The sequence below is a fragment of the Diadema setosum genome, assembly GCF_964275005.1.
Source record: "Diadema setosum chromosome 20 unlocalized genomic scaffold, eeDiaSeto1 Scaffold_20_unloc_1, whole genome shotgun sequence".
Lineage (NCBI taxonomy): Eukaryota > Metazoa > Echinodermata > Echinoidea > Diadematoida > Diadematidae > Diadema > Diadema setosum.
The window spans coordinates 860,413-883,230 of NW_027307649.1; the positions used below are offsets into that span (position 1 = coordinate 860,413).

General features: G+C 37.3%; 1 protein-coding gene across 1 annotated transcript in view; it reads left to right on the forward strand.

Annotated features, from left to right (window-relative positions):
* Positions 1 to 22,818, forward strand: part of LOC140245684 (integrin alpha-9-like) — a 102,317-nt gene that overhangs the window by 66,066 nt on the left and 13,433 nt on the right. The window contains exons 9-20 of the mRNA XM_072325227.1: positions 849 to 986; positions 1,800 to 2,003; positions 6,317 to 6,453; positions 6,840 to 6,997; positions 7,847 to 8,010; positions 15,033 to 15,176; positions 16,132 to 16,211; positions 16,635 to 16,779; positions 17,649 to 17,741; positions 20,348 to 20,517; positions 21,881 to 22,055; positions 22,640 to 22,747. Coding sequence (XP_072181328.1) covers positions 849 to 986; positions 1,800 to 2,003; positions 6,317 to 6,453; positions 6,840 to 6,997; positions 7,847 to 8,010; positions 15,033 to 15,176; positions 16,132 to 16,211; positions 16,635 to 16,779; positions 17,649 to 17,741; positions 20,348 to 20,517; positions 21,881 to 22,055; positions 22,640 to 22,747 — 1,716 coding nt within the window. The remainder of the gene's footprint in view (positions 1 to 848; positions 987 to 1,799; positions 2,004 to 6,316; positions 6,454 to 6,839; positions 6,998 to 7,846; positions 8,011 to 15,032; positions 15,177 to 16,131; positions 16,212 to 16,634; positions 16,780 to 17,648; positions 17,742 to 20,347; positions 20,518 to 21,880; positions 22,056 to 22,639; positions 22,748 to 22,818) is intronic.

Below are 22,818 nucleotides of genomic sequence, written 5' to 3' on the forward strand. Positions count from 1 at the left end.
TCGACTAGTTTGTACAATTATAATGGTTCTTATGGTTGGGAAAGAAATCAGAAAATACTGTTATCTCTGTAGCAATGCAATTTGCCCCAATCGCCGTGCTAATAAACTTTACAAACACATTCATTCTCGCATACTCTTTGTTGGGATTCTTATATATCCATGCTTTTACACAATGTCAGAGGCATGAGCTATGTTTAGATGGTGATCCGTAACATCGAGGATAAGCTCTATGCGGTGCCATGTGTCACGGTCAATTTCGTTAAGAAATCAATCATTTCGTCAACGAAATGGCCATTTTCGTGACGAAATCGACCGTGCGACACTTGGCGCCCCATAGCGCTTATTCTCGAAGTTAGCTTATCCTCGAGATTAAGGATCACCGTCTGAACGTAACTACTGGTAGAAGCACAATGTTAATCAGTGCCGTTATTAGAATTTCTTTAAAGGAGACCTCAAGATGATTTGTAGACTTTGGCATCAAGGATGATATCAGCAGCTTCACATAAGAATGCCTGATTGGGTTCTCAATGAAGCAGAACAAACGAAAGCACGCATAAATTCTACACAGGTGAATTAGATAAGCAATTGGTATTGTAATGTAATCACATTGCTTCATTATTGGAATATGTGAGCCTCCTTTATCATCTTGTTCAGTGTGTGTTTTTTCTTTCAGGGTATTGGTATATCCTGTCAAAGAACACAACACAATTCCACACATTTATACATCTCACTGTCAATTTGTGTACTACGTGATGTGAAATTAAAACATCATGTCTCGAATGCCCCTTTTAAGTTTATACGCGAGAATCCGGTCATGATTAATAGAGATAGACCCTTCTCTTTTCTAGATGAATACGTACTTTGGGGCAGCGGTGCTCGGTATCGACCTTAACCGCGACGGACTGACGGATCTCCTGGTGGGGGCGCCCCAGTACTCCGAGGACCAGGACGAAGGGCGTGTCTACATCTTCATCAACGACGGGATGGTAGGAGGGCTGCAGCGATATGAGCTGTGGTGCTTATAAAAAAGAAAGAAAGTTGATGACATGATGGTGATAATAATGATGATGATGTAGCCCGACCAGACGCCGTGCGAAGCATGCAACACTTGTGTACATTGACAGGGCTGTGATGATGATGACATGATCATAATGAAGCTGATCATAGTGACGGTGACATGATTATTAAATGATATAGACATTGATATTGGTGACGATAATGATGAGAAGGATAATGATGACATTACGGTAATGATGATGACAATGACATTGATGATAATGATGATGATGATGGTAATGTTGATGACGACGGCGATGATGTTGACATGATCATAGGGACGATGAAAAAGACATTGATGATGATGATGATGATGATGATGATAATGGTGATGATGAATGAAGATGATGATGTCCGATAGACGGCAAAGGTGATTGTCATGATGATGCGGTCAGAAGATGCAGAAGCAGGGAAAACGAAGAAGAAGAAGAAGAAGAAGAAGAAGAAGAAGAAGAAGAAGAAGAAGAAGAAGAAGTAGAAGAAAAAGAAGAAGAAGAAATTAAGAAGGTGGATATGATAAGGAAAGCGAAAGACACGTTTACCCCTATGATGATACGGATTTAGAATCAGCAAGAATGTGTAGCTTCATGAGAAGAAGAGGAAGGTAACATTAAGAGCACCTCCCACTGATTGACTATGTTCTCCCCCTATAGTGAAAACAAACAAACAAACAAATAGAATGAGTTAAAACACTTTTGGTTTTGGAATATAACGATTTGTAATCAAATTCCCGCAACAAACAGGCCATTATGCGGAAGCTGGATGTCAAACTGATGGGGAGCAACAGCATTGGGGCTCGCTTCGGTTCGGTGATCGAGTCGGTAGGCGACATCAATCGGGATGGTTTCGAGGACGTGGCCATCGGAGCCCCTTATGAAAATAACAACAGAGGTGCTGTGTACATCTACCTGGGCGGAGAGTATGGACTGAAAAAGCCTTACAGCCAGGTATGTCTAGGAGTAAGGACTACTATTCTAGACTATTTGGGTTCATCTTTTTTTTCTTCTTCTTGTTTAACCCTATTCTAACTGGGCTATTTGAGACCAAGTTTTTCTGGGGGGGGGGGGGGTGTCAATTTGACCCCCCCCCCCCTTTCAGATCTCGGTCGCCGATCGCGCGATCGCCGCAAAATTTTGCCTAAACATAGAGCCGGATGTCAACTACAAGCTTACATGGTCATACAAAAGAAAAATTTTGATTTTCTATTTTTAGTAATTTAATTATGCAAATTTATGCATGAAATAATATTTTCTCCTATAACTCCATTAAAACGACTGAATGATTGCTAAATTTTTGTGTAAGAGTTCCTCAAGACACATTGAACAATTTTCTTGAAAAAAAAAAAGCACAATCAAAATCAGTTTCTTTTGTTTTTTATTGTTTTGATAATTTCTGATGTATTTCATTGTTTTTTGACCTTTTGTTTCCTATTGTTTTTTGGCCAAAATTTGTTGCAGGCACTTTTTCAAGCTTATCTACATTAAAATTGATTAAAGGGTTTGTACAGTTCTGGTCGAGGTGAGGATTTAGCTTTTAACGTTTTGCGAGATATTCAGAAACCACTCTATAAGATGTCAAAGAGCATGCAGTTCTAAGGGATATCAAAAGTTTATTCGATGAAAATCGGTTTTGAAATGGCTGAGATATCCAAAATCAAGGTGAAACAAAGAGATCCTAATAAAGTTGTGGCATGTCGCCATTTATTATTAGCACTTTTTGGGATATCTCAGCCATTTGAAAACCAATTTTCATCAAATAAATGTTGAATCCTTCTTAAAATTACATGCTTTTTCATATTTCATGAGAGGCTTTTCATTATCTCACTTAGGAATGTTCAAAACATGAATCCCCACCTCAACCAGTACTGTACAGTCCCTTTAAAAGTTGAAATAATCTAATTTATATCAATTTAACCAAAGAACGCAATTTGCATTGGATTTGCACACGATATCATGAATTTGAGCCATTTTCGGGTTGACATGCATACGCAAAACATTACGTCACTTCAGAACGGTGTACCCGGACATCGCAAAGAAAAAAGTCATGAAACGACGCGGTAAAATCTTTGCGCGTTGCGGAATCGCGGCGCAAAATGTCGAGGGGGGTCAAATTGACCCCCCAGTTAGAATAGGGTTTAACTGGGCCCAACGTATTATCTCTCCTGTTTAAAGAAACACTGTTGTGTAGTTGTGATTTTTAGTGATAATATCTTCTGTCTCAAAGTTCGCTCCCCTACATGTACCTTTTTTCTTTATTCGAGACGTGTGGTGTTTGCATATTTATCAGCGAAAAGACGTCTTTTCGTCGAGTTTGCAAAGAATGATGAAAATATTTTGGCGGTTCGGTAGAGATTCAAATTTGATAGAACTCATGAATTGTGAAGCTACTGACAAGAATGACAATATATATATATATTTTTTTTTTTTGCAAATAATATGCTCACAAAAAATTAATTTTCTAATCACACAGCATTTCCACACGCGCACACACAAACGATGTAGATGTCAACTATGTGGAACGCATAACTTCGAAAACAAAGATTTTTGCTTGTTTTTTTAAGCAATTATGAAGCATATAGCATCATTCATTCTTTCTTTTTGCTCATTCGATTGCGACGACCTATTAAAAGATCCCCACCAGATGTGACTGAAATTGATTTGAAAGTAGACATGTTTTGCCAAATGCTAGTAGGCCTATATGTTCATCCTTGCTGGTTTTTGTTTGTGCTATGATTTAGTTATTACTTTTTGGTTATTTTTTATTTGTTAAAAAAAATGCTGTCACTTGTTAGGATTAAAAACAACAACAACAACAACGCTCGATTTGATGTCTGCAAAATAATGTAGTAATTATCCTGTTCAATAAATTCAAAAAGACGCTCATCACCCCCCCCCCCCGATAAAACACAAAACAAATGAATAGGCTCATGCTCAAAGAAACAATAAAGCCACCTAGTGATAACAATCAATGTTAGATTCGTTGCTTCGTGGAGTTCGTTGTAGTTGTATGAGCAAACAGTGAGGACCAGGACAATACACGCCATTTTTGTCGATGATCTTGAGTTTTTTTTCCGGAAGGAAATCATCCGAGCAGACAGATAAGATAAGGCCTATCGCGCTGTCATAAAACTTTAGTGGGAAGTACTTAGTAAGTGAAAGGTCTCCCTTGAATTTTCATCGGGATTCCTTTCACATTCCATGAATCATAAACACGAACTTCAATGTTTTAAGCCCCGGAGCATGTCTTTCAGTTGACCCAACTTCCATTGATCAAAATATTAGAGAAAAAAGTCTTCAGATTGCATTCGGATTCCACGATTACTGTGAAACACTATATATTCGCGATATGAAATGTTCACGAATTGCCACTGACATTCATTACTTATTCAATTCAATACCGTAGACAAGAACTTTTGAATGTATTTTTAATTTTGCGAATCTTGGCTCTCGCGAAATTCGCGAATTTAAAAATGCAAGCGAACATTTTGCTGTTTACAGAACACAAGTCCCTGTGTATGTAATCGTTGTTCTTTGTGTTCTTTTGGAACAAAATATTAGAAATGTAATAGATATTATGTACAAGGTAACATACATCATATAACTTATGTGGGACTTTCACAATGACTTTTTTTGTTCACCAAAAAATATCACAGAGTTTCGATGGAATACAGTTTGCTTCAGAACGATTTTTGCTCTCTGTATTAAACGTTATGAATGGGCATTTGTAGCTTCTTTTTTGTTTATTTTGATGTGAGTTTTGGAAGAAGAGAAACGTTTCAGTATTTTCATATCCAGTGACATTACATTAACAATGATTTCATTAAACTGCACTTGACTTCGGAAAACTTATTTTGTTGTCCACAATTGCACATTGTACATGGAGAAAACATTTAGTAGGGACGACATTATTTTTCTTGAGACTATTATGGTCTTTAAATCCAACAAACTAATGGTGATGTTCAGCCAACGTTATTAAGTGAAATTCCATCCTGAGATTCTGTTGCTTTGTGTGAAAACAGAAAAATATAAGAAGTAGATTGGTGAATTGTAGAAAAATTGGACACATAAGAAATATTGTAAAAGTGTATCGAGTAAGACAGATTGGCAACTCTGTGCGATCTAGGTGTTTAGCAGCTCTTTGGTTTGTGCCATTTGTTTGCCATTTGCAATTTACCATTTTTTTTTTTATCTCCGTAGAAAAATATTCTTAGCCTAAAGTGGACTCTGTGTGGTCAGAAGTATTCATACCCCGCTAAGCTATTTCCTTTAAACTTTTATGACCAGACTATGGCCAAATATGTCCTGCGTTCTTTTGTTGTTGTTGTTGTTGTTTTGTTTTGTTTTGTTTTTACTTTTTTTAAGTGTTTATGATTTCATCTCATTTCCTTCCTCTTAGTCATTCACATTTAACGAGATCATCTTTGGTCATGTACCATAAGTTTTCTGTGTTCATAGAAATCAACATGATATTAGTATGGAATTCACCTTTAAGTGATTTCTGTTTGGTCAAAAGTATTGAAATTTAATTTCCCGTTCAGTTATTTGTTTTCAACTTTCACGAAATTATCTTTGGTCATGTACCATAAGTTTCCTGTGTTCATAGAAATCAACATGATATCAGTATGGAATTTGCCTTTACGTGGTTTTGGTGTGTTCAAAAGTACTGACATTCCATTTCCCGTACAGCTATTTGTTTTCCACTTTCATGACCATACTCTGACCGATCTAATGTTACGGTCGGATTTTTGAGTGTTTGATTTTCATCTCGTTTCCTTCCTCTTTGTCATCACGTGTTACGAATTCATCTTCGGTCATTTACCTCTGTTGTTGTATCTCATGAGAGGAACTTATTCCTGAACTTTTTTCTCACGGAAGTTTATCATCACATGTGGACATGCGTGAATGTAATTGAACAGTTTGATCGTGTGTTTCATGTGTTTAAGTCAGAATTTAAGGGTCATACATGAAATAAATGCCCTGCTGCATTTAAAGTTTTGTTTGGATGTCACGTTTTTACCTGAAGTAAAACCAAGTTACCCTGCTCGGCAAATCGGCAGAATTCAGCCTTTGAGACGTACTTTAATTCATTCCATGAATTAGATTTTGACATAGTTACATCTTTATGTTAAAGAAGTGAATGGTATTGAATCTGAATTAAAAAAAAAAACAACCAAAAACTGAAATTCAAAATGAATCATCAAAACATACTACTCATTTGAAGTTCGATGTATAAGTTGATATCAACATTTTCATATGCACAGAGGTTGACCGGTTCGAGTGTGAACCCGAATCTGATGTCGTTCGGGAGTTCGATCTCGGGAGGTATCGACATGGACAACAACGGCTACAACGACATTGTGATCGGCGCGTATGCAAATGATACTGCCGCCCTCTATCTGTGAGTTTACGTCAACATTTGCACAACGCTAAAAACTTTACGGGAATTATTATGCAGATAGATAGATAGATAGATAGATAGATAGATAGATAGATAGACAGACACAAAGAGATGAAGTGATGAAGTATTGACTTATTTGGAAAAGAATCACGATTAGAATAGCATGAAATAATTGTCTTTTTGCAGTTGGGGCTTTAAACTTTAAACGTTTAATAACGGAAATGATTCTGTTGTTTTGTTTTGTTTTGTTTTTAAACATAAATGACAAGAAGTAGTCATAACCTCCTTCGCAGATGCTCTTGTGTTAACTTAATTGTTCTTTGTGTCTCCTGCAAGCACGTAATCTTTTTTCTCCCCCTTGGGTTAAACGTTTGAATCGTTGCCAGGAGTAAAGCCGTGATTGACATCGAGTCCTTCATCACCCTGACTCCATCACTTATCGACATTAACAAGACGGCCTGCATGCAACATGGCAAACCCGTCTCCTGTCTACACATCATGGCTTGTGTCAAGTACACCGGCGCGTCCGTGCCAAACCGAATCGGTACGCATCAGACTTTCCGATGCCCTTTAACATGCCCAGACTGTTCGTTCACTCTTTGATAATTGTTCTGCGTCTGCAGTCATGGCAGTTTAATCAGAGTTCGGTTATATAGTAAACATGTTCCTTAGTATAAGCTGAAAGGTCTGACAACCTAATTTATGATACTTACTTTAAATATCGTGAAAATGATGTATACTGACCAAACGACTCGTTCATTCATCAGCCAACAAACTAATATTGCATGATAAATTCAAGTAGATCATCAGAGATTTGCAATGGGTGAGAGGAGGATTTTACGCTTCGCATGCATGCGGTTTCTGGATTTCATCTTCTACCGTCAAGACCATCTTGCTGAATCCAGATGTTAATCGATTACGATGCATTTTGTTAATAGAAAATCCTCTTAGTTTTAATCTCTTTTGACAGGGCCTGTGAAATTAGTCGTTAAAGTGTATCTCAAAAACTCATGCAGTGGTCACAATTATCATTATGTCTCTTTCCTATCCGCCCCTCCCCTCCATCTCGTTTCCTCAACCCATCCCATTCTCTCTCTCCTTTTCCACTATTTTGCTCCCTTTTTCTACACCTGCTTTTCCCCATTCCTACACCCCTCTCTTTCCCCCTCCTACATCTCTCTGTCTCCCTTCCTAACCCCCTCTCTATCCTACCCTCTCTCCCCTTTCCTGTACCCTGCCCATTTAATCCCCATGTCATTCTCTGTCTTCCCTCCCCTTCCTGTCACCCCCTCTGTAATTTCCTGTCTCTCCCCTACTACCTTCCCCTCCCCCTCCCAATACCCTCCCCTCCCCTCCCCCTGTCACTCTATTCTACACCCATCCCTCCTCCCAGGGCTTGACTATGTGTTGGAAGTGGACCACTTCAAGATTGCGTCGGGGCTGCCCACTCGCATGACTCTAGTGAAAGATGGTATGGTGATGGGGTCGAAGCTGACCCGAAACATTCAGCTGGCAGTGGGGCAGCAGAACTGCTATGAGATTGATGCCCACATGAAGGTGTGAAATCATTATGTCAGATGCATGCAAACTATAAACTAATTGGAAACACCACAACATGCTCAACCACAAACAGCAGTTCAAATGCGAAGAAAACTGCAAATATTTCAATGAACTGAAACAAAACAAATACATAGTACAAAATTTGATGAGATGATGTCAGGAATTTTAGAGGTTTCTTTGTGGTGACATAAAATGATGATAATTCTTCAGGAACTTTATTTGTGCCGTAAAGACTAATCTTTATAAACTGTTGGGATACTATAGCCCACTCCCCCTAAAAAGAAAAAAAGTTATGAAGTGTAAAGCGAGTATGCAAATCACTAGTCGCTTCACATCTTTCGTGTGATTACAGATAAAGTTTGTTGATTTAAAGACAATTTTTGTTTGCAGATAATGTTATTAGAAAAGCACTTCAAACTTGCACGAACTTATCTCTGTTCCCAATCGTATTTGTAAATTCTGTTCTCTAAACATAATCAGATCTGGAAGTAAAAGATGACTTTAAGACCAGAATTCCGCGTTCAAGAAAGAGCCAAGTCACCATATTTTATTTAAGTGAATAGAAATTAAAACCTTTATGAAATGAAATGAAATTTATTTACCAAACAAACATTGTCAGCATAGTCACAACAGTCAATAGTTGAAGTACAGTTTTGGCAAAAAAAGAACTGGCAATAGTGTGCAGGCTAGTCGAAGCTAGTCCTTTCAGTGATATAAATTGTAATATAACGTATTAATCTCGCAATGATATCAGGATCTATGTATAAGGAAGTTTTAAAGTATGTTTTAGCAGGGTTTTATTTTCAAGTTCAAGTTCAAGTTCATATTTATTCGTTTTTTCCCACAATATACAAACATAGATCTCACTTTCTTAAGTGACAAAAACAATGCATACAATTGTACAGATAAGACAACAATAATAGGAAAAATACTAACAGTAGCGATACATTGCAATAGTTGCTAAGATAACGAAAGTGAAATAGTTGTCAATATAATACAATGCACTGTGTGAAAAAAACAAAAACAAAAACGGAGGGACCCACTAAAAAGACAGAGCTTGTAGAGTGTGGGCCCCTCTTGTATTAAAAGCCCGATGCAAAAATTTAATTGAACAACAACAAATCGGCATAAAAAGTTCGTCACAAAAAAAGTTTGGCAGCCCACTAAGAGACAGACAAACAAACAGTTATACATAAAATAACAACAAACAGAGTAATGAACATGAAACAGGACTGGGACAGCAACAAGACTACTTGTAGGAGGAAAAAAAAAGAAAAAAAATGACTAGACGACACAAGAGGAAACAAGACTATAGCGTGATAAAGAGGTAACAGAATAGACAGGAATATGCAACACAGACAACGATCCTCGGAGGTTTGAGGAAGAAAGAGAAGAAAAAAAAAAGAAGAAAAAAGAATATAGAACAAACCCTTCAACTGCGAAGTATAGGTGAAAGAAAATCTTATAATCAAGGCTTAAGTAATAGTTACAATAATAAAGAGAACGGCAATGCAGATTGAAGTAAGCCTATAAACTTATCTGTTTCTGGGAGTCGTCATTATAAGATTGTAAAAGAAAAGAAAAGATGAAGCAGATTTTAAATCATGATTCAGGGAATTCCAATAATTTGGTCCAGTGTAAATAAGTGTATTCTTTGCTAAAATCGTTCGAAGAAGTGGTAAATGAAACTCGTTAGAACGTCGGGTGGGGTAATTATGGAATGACTGATTTTTTTTTTTTAAACATAGAACCAAAGATAGGTGGGAGTAAATTGTTATCATACATATACATAAATTGACCTAAGTTAAATAAAAAATAATTCGTTGATTTTTGATAACTTACAACAGTCAAACAATGCATTTGTATGTGAACGTGTGGGAGAATTAGAAATGATACGGAGGGCTTTCTTTTGCAATAATAACACTCTATTCAGCAGTGTCTGATGAGTATTGCCCCAAGCTAAAATTCCATAATGATAGTAGGGGAGTATCAAAGAGGAGTATAACACTAGTAAGGTCTTTTCATGAATATAAAATTTCAGTCTATTCATAACACCTATATTGCGAGAAATAATTTTGCAGATATGATCAATATGTATTTTCCAAGAAAGTTTATTATCTACAAAAATACCAAGAAATTAAAAATATGACACACTTTCTAAATTACAATCATTCAGAACTATTTCTGAGTTCAAAGAATACCAACAGTATTGCTGAAAAGCATATATTTTGTTTTTTGAACATTCAAAGATAACTTGTTACCTCTGACCCAGTTGGTCACTTTTTTCAATTCCGTATTTACTTGTTGAACAAGAACATCGATATCGTTATGGGCAAGGAAAACACTGGTATCATCAGCAAAGTGTATAAAAGAAAGTAGCTCTGAAACAGAGGAAAAATCATTGATATAAATTATGAATAACAACGGCCCTAAAAGACTTCCCTGTGGAACGCCACACTTAACATCTCTTATAACTGAATGATTATCTTTAATTGAAACAAACTGTTTTCTGTTAGCTAAATAACTCTTGAACCACTCCAAGGCCTTACTTATACTTACGATAACTTATGGAGCAAAATGTTATGATTAATTGCATCCAAGGCCTTGGAGAAGTCCAAGAATATACTAATTAAATGAGAATGGTTGTCGGTTGCATTAACAGCTTTATCAATACAATGAAGAACTGCGTGGATGGTACTGTGTCTCTCTCGAAAACCAAACTGGCAATTTCTGAATATTTTGTGCACATTAAAAAAAATAATAATTCTGGTGTATATTATTTTTTTTTTCAACTTTCGGCAATGAAGATAATAAAGAGAATGGACGATAATTGCTGACATCCAGACAACCTTTCTTAAATATTGGAATTACTTTAGCCAATTTCATTTTATCAGGAAAAATACCATTAGAAATTGACAGATTAAAAGTGATTAAAAACTGAGGATATGACACCTTTAAGGATACAATCATCTATATCATCATAACCGGAACTTCGTTTGTTTGTTAAAGAGGATACAATGTCGATAATCTCATATCTATTTGTTGGAGTTAAAAAAAAAGAATTTGGGTTATTCTGGCCTAAAAATTCAGTGAAATTCTGTTTTGTAGCCGGAATACCATGAGCAAGCGTTTCACCTATTTTTGAAAAATAAGAATTAAAAATATTTGCAATATCAACAGGGTCATCAATTATTTCATCATCCCACTTTATTTCACCAATTTCTGCTTTTTTATTCGGAATATTCATAGCCTGTTTTAAAACTTTCCAGGTATTCTTGATATCAGACTTGTATCTCAACAGCTGCTGAGAATAATACCTTTTCTTTTCCAAACGTAAAATCCTGGTTAATGTGTTTTTATATGATGTATATTTTTTCTTTGTTCGTTCAGTTTTTTCCATTTTGTATTTATAATACAATCGATTTTTTCTATTTATTGAACGGAGAATTGATTTAGAAATCCATGGTAACCTAGGTGTCTTTTTATAATCAATTTTACTTTTTTGCTTTGGAATAACAACATCCAAAAGAAGATTAAACATTTCCATAAAATTATCAAAAGACTCATTAACATCATCACTTTCATACACTCGTGGCCAATCAGCATTATCAAGAACAGCATCAAAACTAGCTAATTTTTCACATGAAATTTTACGTTTGAATAAAAGAGATGAAGGTTTTGCGTCATTTACTAAAGTTTTCAAAGTAAAGTGGGTCATGATAGGAAAATGGTCGGTCACATCTGAAACAACTATAAAAGATTCGGGAAGGGGTAAGATGTTACAAAACAAATTATCAATTAACCCTAAAAAGACTGGGGGGGGCCTAAAAGGCCCCCCCCCCCCCTCGACATTTCGCGCGATTACTCAGCAACACGCAATGCTCTCGCCGCGATGCTCTATGACTTTTTTCTTTCGAGTTTCCCGCACATTTTGACACCAAATTTGTGACGCCAGGGGGTACGGTTCTGAAGTTACATAACTTTTTGTACATGCACGTGAGACCGAAAATGGCTCAAAAATGTGATTTTGTGTACAAAGTCAATACAAATTGAGTTTTATCACATGGTTCATATAAATAGGCTTATTTTTACTCTCAATGGCTAAAATCAATTTGTTTTAGTAGTATTATGCTTCAAAAAGGGTCTGCCACAAATTTTGCCGAAAAAACAACAAAAACAAAAGGTCAAAAAAACAAAGAAATGCATAAGAAATTCATAAAACAATGAAATAAATAAGAAATTAATTTTGATACCGAATTTTTTTTTCTAGTACATTTGCTAAGAATGCCCCAAAGAATATCTAGACCAAAAATGAGCACTTTGGGAGCTTTATTTACTGATTTAGATCAAAAAGTCTGATTTCTCGCATAAATTAGCATAATTAATCAAAATAAAATAAAAGAAGACTATGTTGGAAAATTTAAATATACGAACTTGTAGATTACATCGCACACTACCATTGTGCAAATTTCCGCGGCGATCGCGCGATCCACGGCCGAGATCTTAAGGGGGGGCCCTTTAGGCCCCCCCCCCCCCCAGTTTTTCGAGCTACCAAAATAGCCCAGTCTTTTTAGGGTTAAAGTAGCAGAGTGATCCGTGATGCGAGTCGGTTTGGAAATGAGTGGCAGAAAGGATGAAGACAAAAGTGTTTCGAGAAACTCGTTGGGGATATGATCATTTCCAGATTTTAGCAAATCAATATTATAATCACCAAGAAAAAGCAATCCTTATTTCGAAAAACTGGGTTTTTTAACAGGTCTGAAAGATAAGTAAAAGAATGTAATATATTTGAATTTGGAGGTCTGTATATTATGCCCAATAACACATTCCTACATCCTGGGATATAAATTTCTACGAAAAGAGATTCAACAGTGTTATCCATTCTAGAAATGTCGTTGTGAACAATACATTTGTAAATACTTGATACGTAAAATGCCACACCGCCTCCACTTCTGCCTGATCTATTACTGACATACATATTGTATCCGTCAATTGCAAAGAAATCTTCCGTAGTGGAAGTCAACCAGGTTTCGCTAAGTCCAATGACAGAAAGTGATTGGCTAGCATCGGATTCTAATAAAAACTTTAACTCATCAAAATGCTTCTTCAAACTTCTTATGTTTAAATGCAACAAAGAAAATGTGTCTTTAGAGAAACTAAAATATATATCTTTACATTGATTTACTGTTATAATTACATGACATATTCAAATTTAAATCATGAGTAAAATCCTAAGGCAGTTCATTTACCGCTGAATTAAGATTATCGGCAACTAAGTTGTCATAAGGAGTTGCTTGAGTAACTGAGTCGGATTCGGATGTTGTGAGCCTACACAATTAAAAAAAAAAAATCATCATTTGGCACGGAATGAAAGGGTGCATTCGAGAGATCAGCCATAACAAAAGACGAGATTGCCTAGAATATAAACCTGCATTAACAGTATAGGTGTAATGGAGAAGTGCCAATTTATTATGCAAAGGGAGAATAACCAGCAGACAGAATGTGACAAAGCACGGGAAATAATCGATGCACATAGCAATGTGCATGGGTTGCGTAAATACCTGAATAAATAGAGGATCGTTGCGAAGGAAGGGAACTGGGAATAAAAGAATGCAGGATAAGTTGAGCTAGAAGGGTCAGTAATGATGAGAGAGAAGAACAAGGAACACACACAACAGGTGAGCGAAGATTCGAGTGTCTCGGTGGGCTTCCGATAAAAATAAAAAGATAAACGTTCACAAAAAGTTCGGCGGAGCATAATAGAAGAGAAAGAAATGAGTATATGAAAACTGATAAAGCCAGATTTATGGCATAGTGACGTGACAAAAGTAATAAAAACGTAGCTATATACACTCAAATGACTGATATACACATCGGTAGCAAATTTACTGCGAGTAAAACGGGCAATGGCGCCTTGAAAATCCACATAGGCAATGAAAAAAAAAAAAAAAGAAATACTGGTGGTACAGGAATCTAATCATTACTATATTTCCATAGGATGTGTATCTATGTGCTACCTGTATAATATATCATACCCTTTCTATACATATACCTGGACATCGTACATACTAAATACGAAAGGGTTACCTAATTCATGCTCTATACACTTGTACATTTCTCACAAGGGAAGACTCTGGATACTCGGGTAAAGGCCCAGAATTCGTACACTCAAATCAGAGGAGTATTAAAAGTTATGGACTATCCTTGAATAACGAATATTTTCTTTAGAAGGAAAATATAACATAGATTAACATTAATAATGGTCTTTATCAGGGATAAAGAGGTAAAAAATATGATATGTGGTTTTTTTTCCCGTGCATAATGTTATTTACATTCAAAAGCTATATTTTTTTTTCAACGTATCCGGGAAGCGTTTTTTTTTAAAGACGGCACAGATTGGGGCATGGCGCGTATTAAACCTATGGGAAACACGTTGGGTTAGGGTTAGGGTTTAGGGTTAGGGTTAGGGTTAGGGTTAGGGTTAGGGTTTGATGGTTAGGGTTAGAGCTAGGGTTAGGGTTAGGGTTCGGGTTAGGGTCCCCAATCTGTGCCGTCTAAAAAAAAAACACGCATTCAGGCATCGGGAGATACTCCAGCCACATGGTGGCGCTGTTTATACATGTGTTAAGCGCTCGGTTGCGTATTCGTGCTTCCAAGCAGCAAACTACATCTTTTAACCTCTTTATCACTAGCATTGTGAGACAAACCAAAATTTGCAATCAAACAAGAGGACAGTAGCATTACTAGGAAAAAAAAAAACCAGCAAAATCACAGTGAGTTCCAATAAACAATATTTCGAAACTTGCTTTTCTACAACATATGTATGATTCTATTTGCAAATTTGTGCAAAACATGGTAATAATTATTTTCAATCATCGTTTCGTAGTGAATTATCTCCACGAAATGAATTTACCTTCGTGGGAGTACTTAGTATGATTTTTAATATAATCCTTCTTGGTGATGTGTTTGTCCCCTTATTATCGCCTGTCTTGCCTCCTTGCCCCTTTTGATCTCTCCAGAAAGATATGAAGGATTTCCTGAGTCCGGTCCCCTTCAGACTGTCTCACAAGTTACGGACCCAGCCGGGGGCGCGATACATCACCCAGTGTGGGCGGCTTTGTCCTACAATCAGCCCCTATTCAGATAGCAGCGTGGGTCAGATGGTAAGGCATCACATTAATTGTAGCAGTCATGTTACAGTCAAAACACCCTGTAAACACCTGCTAATGATGATAGAATTTAGAGCATGACAAACTGTACAGCACCATAGCGCTTAGACAAAGCACATTTACAAAGTTTATAAGGTGTACTTCAACAAAAACAGGTATGTTTGAGAGTCTATTTAAATACAAAATGGTCGCAATATCTCTGAATGGCACACTATTCCAGACTTTGTGACAGCAGTGCTGAAAAACTTCTCACCTAGAGAAAGATTGGCTGAAGGATCAGTCGAACACTTTTGTGCTGTGCTCGTAGTTTACTTACTCCTGGAGTCCATTTCCAACTAATTTCGAAAAAAAAAACCAGCAATTTATCAAGCACAGACATTTACGACATGGTGGGGAAAGCTAATTACAATCAAGATCCAGTGGTCCTGTTTCCCCAAGATGAAGTATTCAAGTACAAAATTTCGATTTTGCAGGAAGGATGATGTGAAAACAGACATACCCACATTGTTCATGTTTACACAGGATATTCCTTTCACGACAATTGTAAAACTGAGTTTAACTGACTTTTCTAATGATATGAACAACTCTTTAGTTTCCCTTTTCCCGGTACGGAAGCCCTTTTTAAAAAAAAATTGCAATGATTTTACACTCCATTTATCAATGTAAAACTTGTATGAAGTTGAATGAATAGTCATAGATTTTAGTAATCTCATGATTTTTCACTGTGTTAATGTTAGGAATCAACAACATCAAAAATAATTGTTCATAAGTTAGATTTTGTTTAAATTGTTTGTTTGTTTATTATCATTTTGTACCTCTTGTTGTTTTTAAGGAAGAAGAGAAAGAGAGAAAAATGGGGCCCTTTTGTACCTCTAGGTTCCTTCTTTCTATCTTCTTTACCGTCCTTATTTTGTTTCTACCTCCCTCTCTTCATCTTTTTTTCAAACAGGCAAGTTTCATCCATAATTGTGGTAATGACTCAAAGTGTGTGACGGACTTACAGCTGACGGCAGATGTAATCATACCAAGGTAGAACATGCCAAAAGGATCAGAGGCTGGAGGGAGGCATCATGTTATTTTACTTCATGACTCTCATTTGACATTACTTTCTTGACAGAAATGTAGTCGAATTGCCTCTCTGTAGCAGTGTACACAGATTGTTAATATCTCCTTTCACAATTAATGTTTATATGTTAATGCTCTGTCTGCATGGCAAACCAGCAATCAGCCTCCAAGTCAGAAATTACGATGTACCCTAAACCTACCCCAAACATTCAAATGTTTAAGTGTTCAAGCTGTCTATTAAACGCATGGAGACAAAAATATGTCACCCTTCTCCTAAATTCTTTTAAGATTTAGAACATCAAAATGACATAGTATTGTTCTCTACCAGTTGTCTTTAATGTTAACTGAACATTATGAGGGCATCACTCGCTACTCCTTGACATCTAGGGGTACTCAGTATCTCCCGCTGGGCTCAGCAGACAACATATACGTGATGGTGGACCTAAGAAATCGCGGCGAGGAAGCTCACCAGGCCCAGGTCATCATTGAGCATCCCTTGGAGACCACCTTCGTCCGGGTGGAGACAAACAGGGTGAGTATGATGGGAAGCTCCTTGTTGTGAAGGCATGTGCTTAGGGATGATTTCTGGGGACTCTTCGTCTTCATGCTTCTCGTTCACCTTTCTTTTTTTTCTTTTTTTCATGGAGAATAGTGGCAGCCATAAGCCATATTTTGGAGAATGGGGATGGGGGAGCCGTTGGCAGGTTGGATAATAGTCCCCATATGGTCTGTCCAGGGGCCTGTTTGCAAATAAGTTAGCAGTTACAATTGATTGCAACTTGGATCAAACGCAGCTCGGACGTGATCGGAAGTTATGTTATGATTTCAAACGTAACTTGTTTGTGCAACAGATTAGCATTATAAAAAAAAATGCAAAGTTATGTCAGATGACTAATATTTGATTTTTTGAGTTACAATCATTTGTAACATTTTTTATGCAACAAGATCCTGGTAATGTCTTTGAGGAAGAGCAAGGTATCTGATCTAGGCCTATAAGCTAGTAGAGTGCGTGAATGATGATAAGTCAAGGGTTCAGCCTGTCCATTAGCATAGAAGGCTGCTTGCATTTGTTATAATGAAGCTCTATGCCTGGAGGTCTTGTTAAAATGTTATGGTCCAGTTGATCGGAGCGTGGAAGGTTTGCAACCATCGCCTAATCTTGCACCAATATGTTTGGACATTTCTAAAGTCCTAACATTTAGGTGAAAACGTTATGAAGGTACTGATCTCACTCCTGCACGACACTCTATTGGCTTCACCACAACATTCAAAGTGACCTGTCGTTACCCTTGAGGCATGATTAATTGTATACTTCTGTGTCTGGGACAATGCATGATGCATCAAAACATGAGAAATGACAAGAACTCACCTTATTTATCTGTTCGTCCCTCACCCAAACAGCAAGACGCCATTGTGCTGTGTCTCCCGCAAGCACCCAATATGACTGCTTTCCTCTTATGTGATGTGGATAACCCAATGAAGGCTAATTCAAGGGTAAGTCGCAGGTGCCATTAGCTACCTTTATACGTAGAATATTTGCCTACAACAGAAAACGTGATTTGCGTAAGGCTCAATATTTACCTACGCCAGAAAATATAACCTGTAGAAGATGTGATATTGACCTCTGTCAGGAACTAAAAAAACGAAAAAGGTTGAGTATATACCGACGTCTGTATATATAGCACTTACAAAAGGTTGATTATTTACCACCGTCGTAATACCTGTATACAGGTGTCTTTATTCCTGTGTCAGGAAGTATGTACAAGGTTAAGTATATAGCAGTGAATTTAATAGAATACCTAACTTCAGGTTTATGTTTTATGATTGTCAGCAGATAGATTTCATTAAGATGAGATTAGTTAGAATGCATTAGTGGTCACATCAAAGAAAGAAAAAGATAGTGTGGCTCCTTCATTCTATATAGCGAACTGGGGAGACAGGCACAACGATAATGCTGTTTAATGCACAGACTTTTACATCTCTACTCTCAGTGCAATTATGTTCATTTTTTTGTGTGAACACATTGTATGTGAGTTTCGATTTCCATGCAATCCCCGTACTGTCTTTGTGTGGATTTACCCAGGACTGCTCAGATGGTGTTCAGGAAATAACAGGATGCTCGGTAGACAATGTGAACATATATGCTGTTTGCCGTATCTAGTAGTCACCTGCGTAGGCCTACGTCCGCCAAATCATAGACAAATGTATCGACCGCACTGTGCCCAGGGTCCAGTTTGAATAAGACATTACTGTATAGGAGCAGAGTGGTGTGCTGTAATCCAACCTCCCACACTGGGGTTCTAGAATAGATAATAGAATTTTCTATCAATTCCAACTATCTGCACTGGCCTGCATTTTAAAGATCCCTGAAATATGCTTCGAGCATTGGATGAAATTTAGTTTGTATGTGGTGTTTAAGAGCGTGGCAAATAATTTTGCCAGTGACTATATATGACGCACTGCTGTACAATGACGTGTGTATCTTCATTTCTCTAATTCTCCCAATAAAATCAAATTCTGTACGTGTATTTTGACGGTTTCCACGTTTTTCTTTTACACTGCGAGCAAATGAACTTCTAGTAGCGAATCATGATTTTGATAGATTGCGGATTAAAAACACAATAAGTCAGGAAGCATGCTATTTGTTAGTAGGAAGCATGATTTTATAATGCCACCTGTTTCTTACAGGTGTTTTAAAGGACAAGTCCACCTTTATATACATGTGAATTGAGTGAATGCAACAATATTAGTAGGACACGTCAGTGAAAGTTTGGGGGAAATCGGACAATCCATTCAAAAGTTATGAATTCTTGAAATATCTGTGCGCAGTCAGTGCTGGATGAGAAGACTATTACAGTGTATGATGTCACATGCGTACAACGATATAAGGAAAATAAAAGAGAATTTCACAAAACTTTACTTTTTGAATATAGTGCACATTTCTTCGACTTGTTACTGACGTATGTTAACCCTATTCTAACTGGGCTATTTGTGACCAAGTTATTACTGGGGGGGGGGGGGGTCAATTTGACCCCCGCCCCTTCAGATCTCGGCTGCCGATCGCGCGATCGCCGCAAAATTTTGGCTAAACATAGAGCCGGATGTCAACTACAAGATTACATCGTCATACAAAAGAAAAATTTTTATTTTCTATTTTTAGTAAATTAATTATGCAAATTTACGCATGAAATAATATTTTCACCTATGACTCCATTAAAACGACTGAATGATTGCTAAATTTTTGTGTAAGAGTTCCTCAAGACACATTGAACAATTTTCTTGCAAAAAAAATAGCACAATCAAAATTATTTTCTTTTGTTTTTTATTGTTTTGTTAATTTCTTATGTATTTCATTTTTTTGACCTTTTTGACCTTTTGTTTTCTATTGTTTTTTGGCCAAAATTGTTGCAGGCACTTTTTCAAACTTATCTACATTAAAATTGATTAATTTCAATGGTTAAAAGTTGAAATAATCTAATTTATATCAATTTAACCAAAAAACACAATTTGCATTGGATTTGCACACGATATCATGAATTTGAGCCATTTTCGGGTTGACATGCATACGCAAAACATTACGTAACTTCAGAACGGTGTTCCCGGACGTCGCAAATTTGGTCTCAAAATATGCGGGAGACTTCAAAGAAAAAAGTCATGAAACGACGCGGCAAAATCTTTGCGCGTTGCGGAATCGCGGCGCAAAATGTCGAGGGGGGGGGGGCTCAAATTGACCCCCCAGTTAGAATAGGGTTAAGGGTAATATTATTCCCCCTGCCTTCTGAAAGAGAGAAGTCGAGTATTCTTTTGTTATGCGAGAAAAGTGAAAATACGTTGAATTTTCTCTTTCTTTATATCGTTGTACACACGTAACATCACAAGCCATAATAGTCTTCTCATCCAGCCGTGACTGAGCAGAAACTTCAAAAACTCATAACTTTGAAACGGATTGTCCGATTTTCCTTATACTCTCACTGATGTGTTCTACTAATTGTTGCCGCATTCACTCAACAAACATGTCTATGAAGGTGAACCTGTCCTTTAACAGAAAGCTTGCAAAGGATGATTATTCCTCTTTGATTTATCTTCTCTCGTCCTCGCAGAGCAGCTTCAGAGTCAAGCTGTCCGTGCCGACAGCAGACGCCAACAGCCGCAACATCGACATCGTGGTGACGGCTAGGACATCGAGCACAGAATACAACAATACCCTCCAGAATAACGTACAGAGGATCACGGTGCCAATCAGGATAGAGGCAGACGTTACAATTTCCGGGTAAGAGAGTCATTTAGGGGTGTGGGGAGAAAGTCAGGGTGCACTATTTGTGGTCTGGATAAAGAGAACTTGGCTGACCTAACTGCGGATTGAGGAATTAAGTTACCATTACAGTTTTCTTCTTTTTTATCTGTCAACTTTTGTGTTTTATTCCATGATGAGATTAGGCGTTTACCTAGGATCTACTTTTCATGATTGTAGGAGAAGAAAATTCTCAAAGAAGGATGTTCGACTCGCTTTCAAAAGAGAATACTCAATGAAGGATGTGAGACTCCATCCCAAAACAAAACACTCAAAGAAGGATATGAGACCTTATCCCAAAAACAAAATACTCAGAGAAGGATGTTTGACTCCATCTCAAAAGAAAATACTCGAAGAAGGATGTGACACTCCATCCCACAAGAGAATACTCAAAGGAGAATGTGAGAGGCCATCCCAAAAGAGAATGCTCAAAGAATGCAAGACTCCATCCCCAAAACAGAATACTCAAAGAAGGATGTTCGACTCTATCTCAAAAGAAAATACTCAAAAAAAGATGTGACACTCCATCCCACAAGAGAATACTCAAAGAAGAATGTGAGAGACCATCCCAAAAGAGAGTACTCAAAGAAGGATGTGAGAGTCCTTCCAAAAAAACAAAATACTCAAAGAATGTGTGAAACCTTATCCCCAAAACAAAATGCTCAAAGAAGGATGTGAATCTCCATCAAAAAGAAATACTAAATAAGGATGTGAGACACCATTCCAAAAGTGAATTCTCAAAGAAGGATGAGAGAGTCCATCTCAAAAGAGAATACTCAAAGATTAGAGACTCCACCCCCCCCCCCAAAAAAAAAAAAAACAACAACCAACAACCCAAAACAGAGAGTACTCAAAGGAGGATGTTAGACTTCCATCCAAAAAGAGATTTCTCAAAGATGAATGTAAAACCTCACTTATCACAAAAAAAAGGAACACTCAAAGACCGATGAAAGACATCACCCAGAAAGAGAAATTTTAAAGGAGGATAACACATTGTGGAAGCAAGGTTTTAATGCTCCAATATTTGGTAAGGAAAATTCTTGCAAGTAGATGTGAAGGTTATGCAATATGCACAGTATATTTTCTTATTTTCTCTGTTCTTTTTCGTGAATAAAGGCCAGAAAAATAGACAGTCCTATCTTTATCTCTATAATTTAACAAGCAAGCTTCTCATCGAGTCCCGCTACTGTCGTACATTGGCTGATGGGACGTCATGGACTGGTTCTGATATAACAAGCAAATCGATCTTCCCCGGAGTTTTACATGAAGGTCCCCTCTTTTTGAGATGGTCTATTTTTATTGCTCTCTCTGTCTGTCTATCTATCTCTTTTCTTTGGCACAGAGTAAGCCACCCCAACAGTTTGTTGTACGGTCAGCCCAAGACGCAGGCGGCCAGCACTCCGGACAAGGCCACCATAGAATCACAGATGGACAGCGGCATGCCTCTGATACCCTCGGAGAATGTCAAGTTTGATATGGACAGACACATAGGACCATCATTCAGACACATTTATGATGTTAGTGGTCATCTTATGTAGTTTATTTCATGCATGTACATGCATCTGTGTAACCACTTTAACCTTTGCTTACGTTAAAGTTTGTTTGTTTGTTTGTTTGTCTCTGTGGATATTTGATACGTTTTGTTGCTGTTATTGTTGTTGATGGTGTTTTTGTGGAAGTCTTTTAGATGTCCTTTTTTTAAGGTTGTTCCAATTGTTGTTTTTGAATCATCACCTCCTATTATCCTATAAGAAACGAACAGATGTGTCTGTGCATTGCTATTGAATAACATCAATCATTCTATTTTCAAAAACTGAGTCTCTAAGATTAAATTCTGTGTGGCCTATGGAGAAAAAAAAATAATGTTCCTGTAGGTTTGGCTTCTTTAAATGAAGACGTACTTGTGTCATCCCCAATATTTCGTGTTGTGTTTGACTCTCTTTTGCCCGTTTCTCGTGTTCTTTCTCCAACACTTTATGAATAGCATTTACTTGGGTCTAAACCACTTTAACGTGTACAGATAAGATAAACCTGTATAATATGACAGAGATGTGTTTGTGCCGTCGGGTCTAATTCAAGCCTCTTTCCTGTTCTCCATCAGGCCAGGAATCTAGGCCCCAGCAACCTCCCTTTTATGACCAGCGTCAACATCTCCGTTCCCTGGAAGACAAAATCTGGAGACATGCTGGTTTACTTCTCAAATATCGAGGTAAGAGACGCTATCATTCTCTCTGATTCAGTCAAGTCTCTGGAATAACTGATTATCTTGTCTTAATCTTG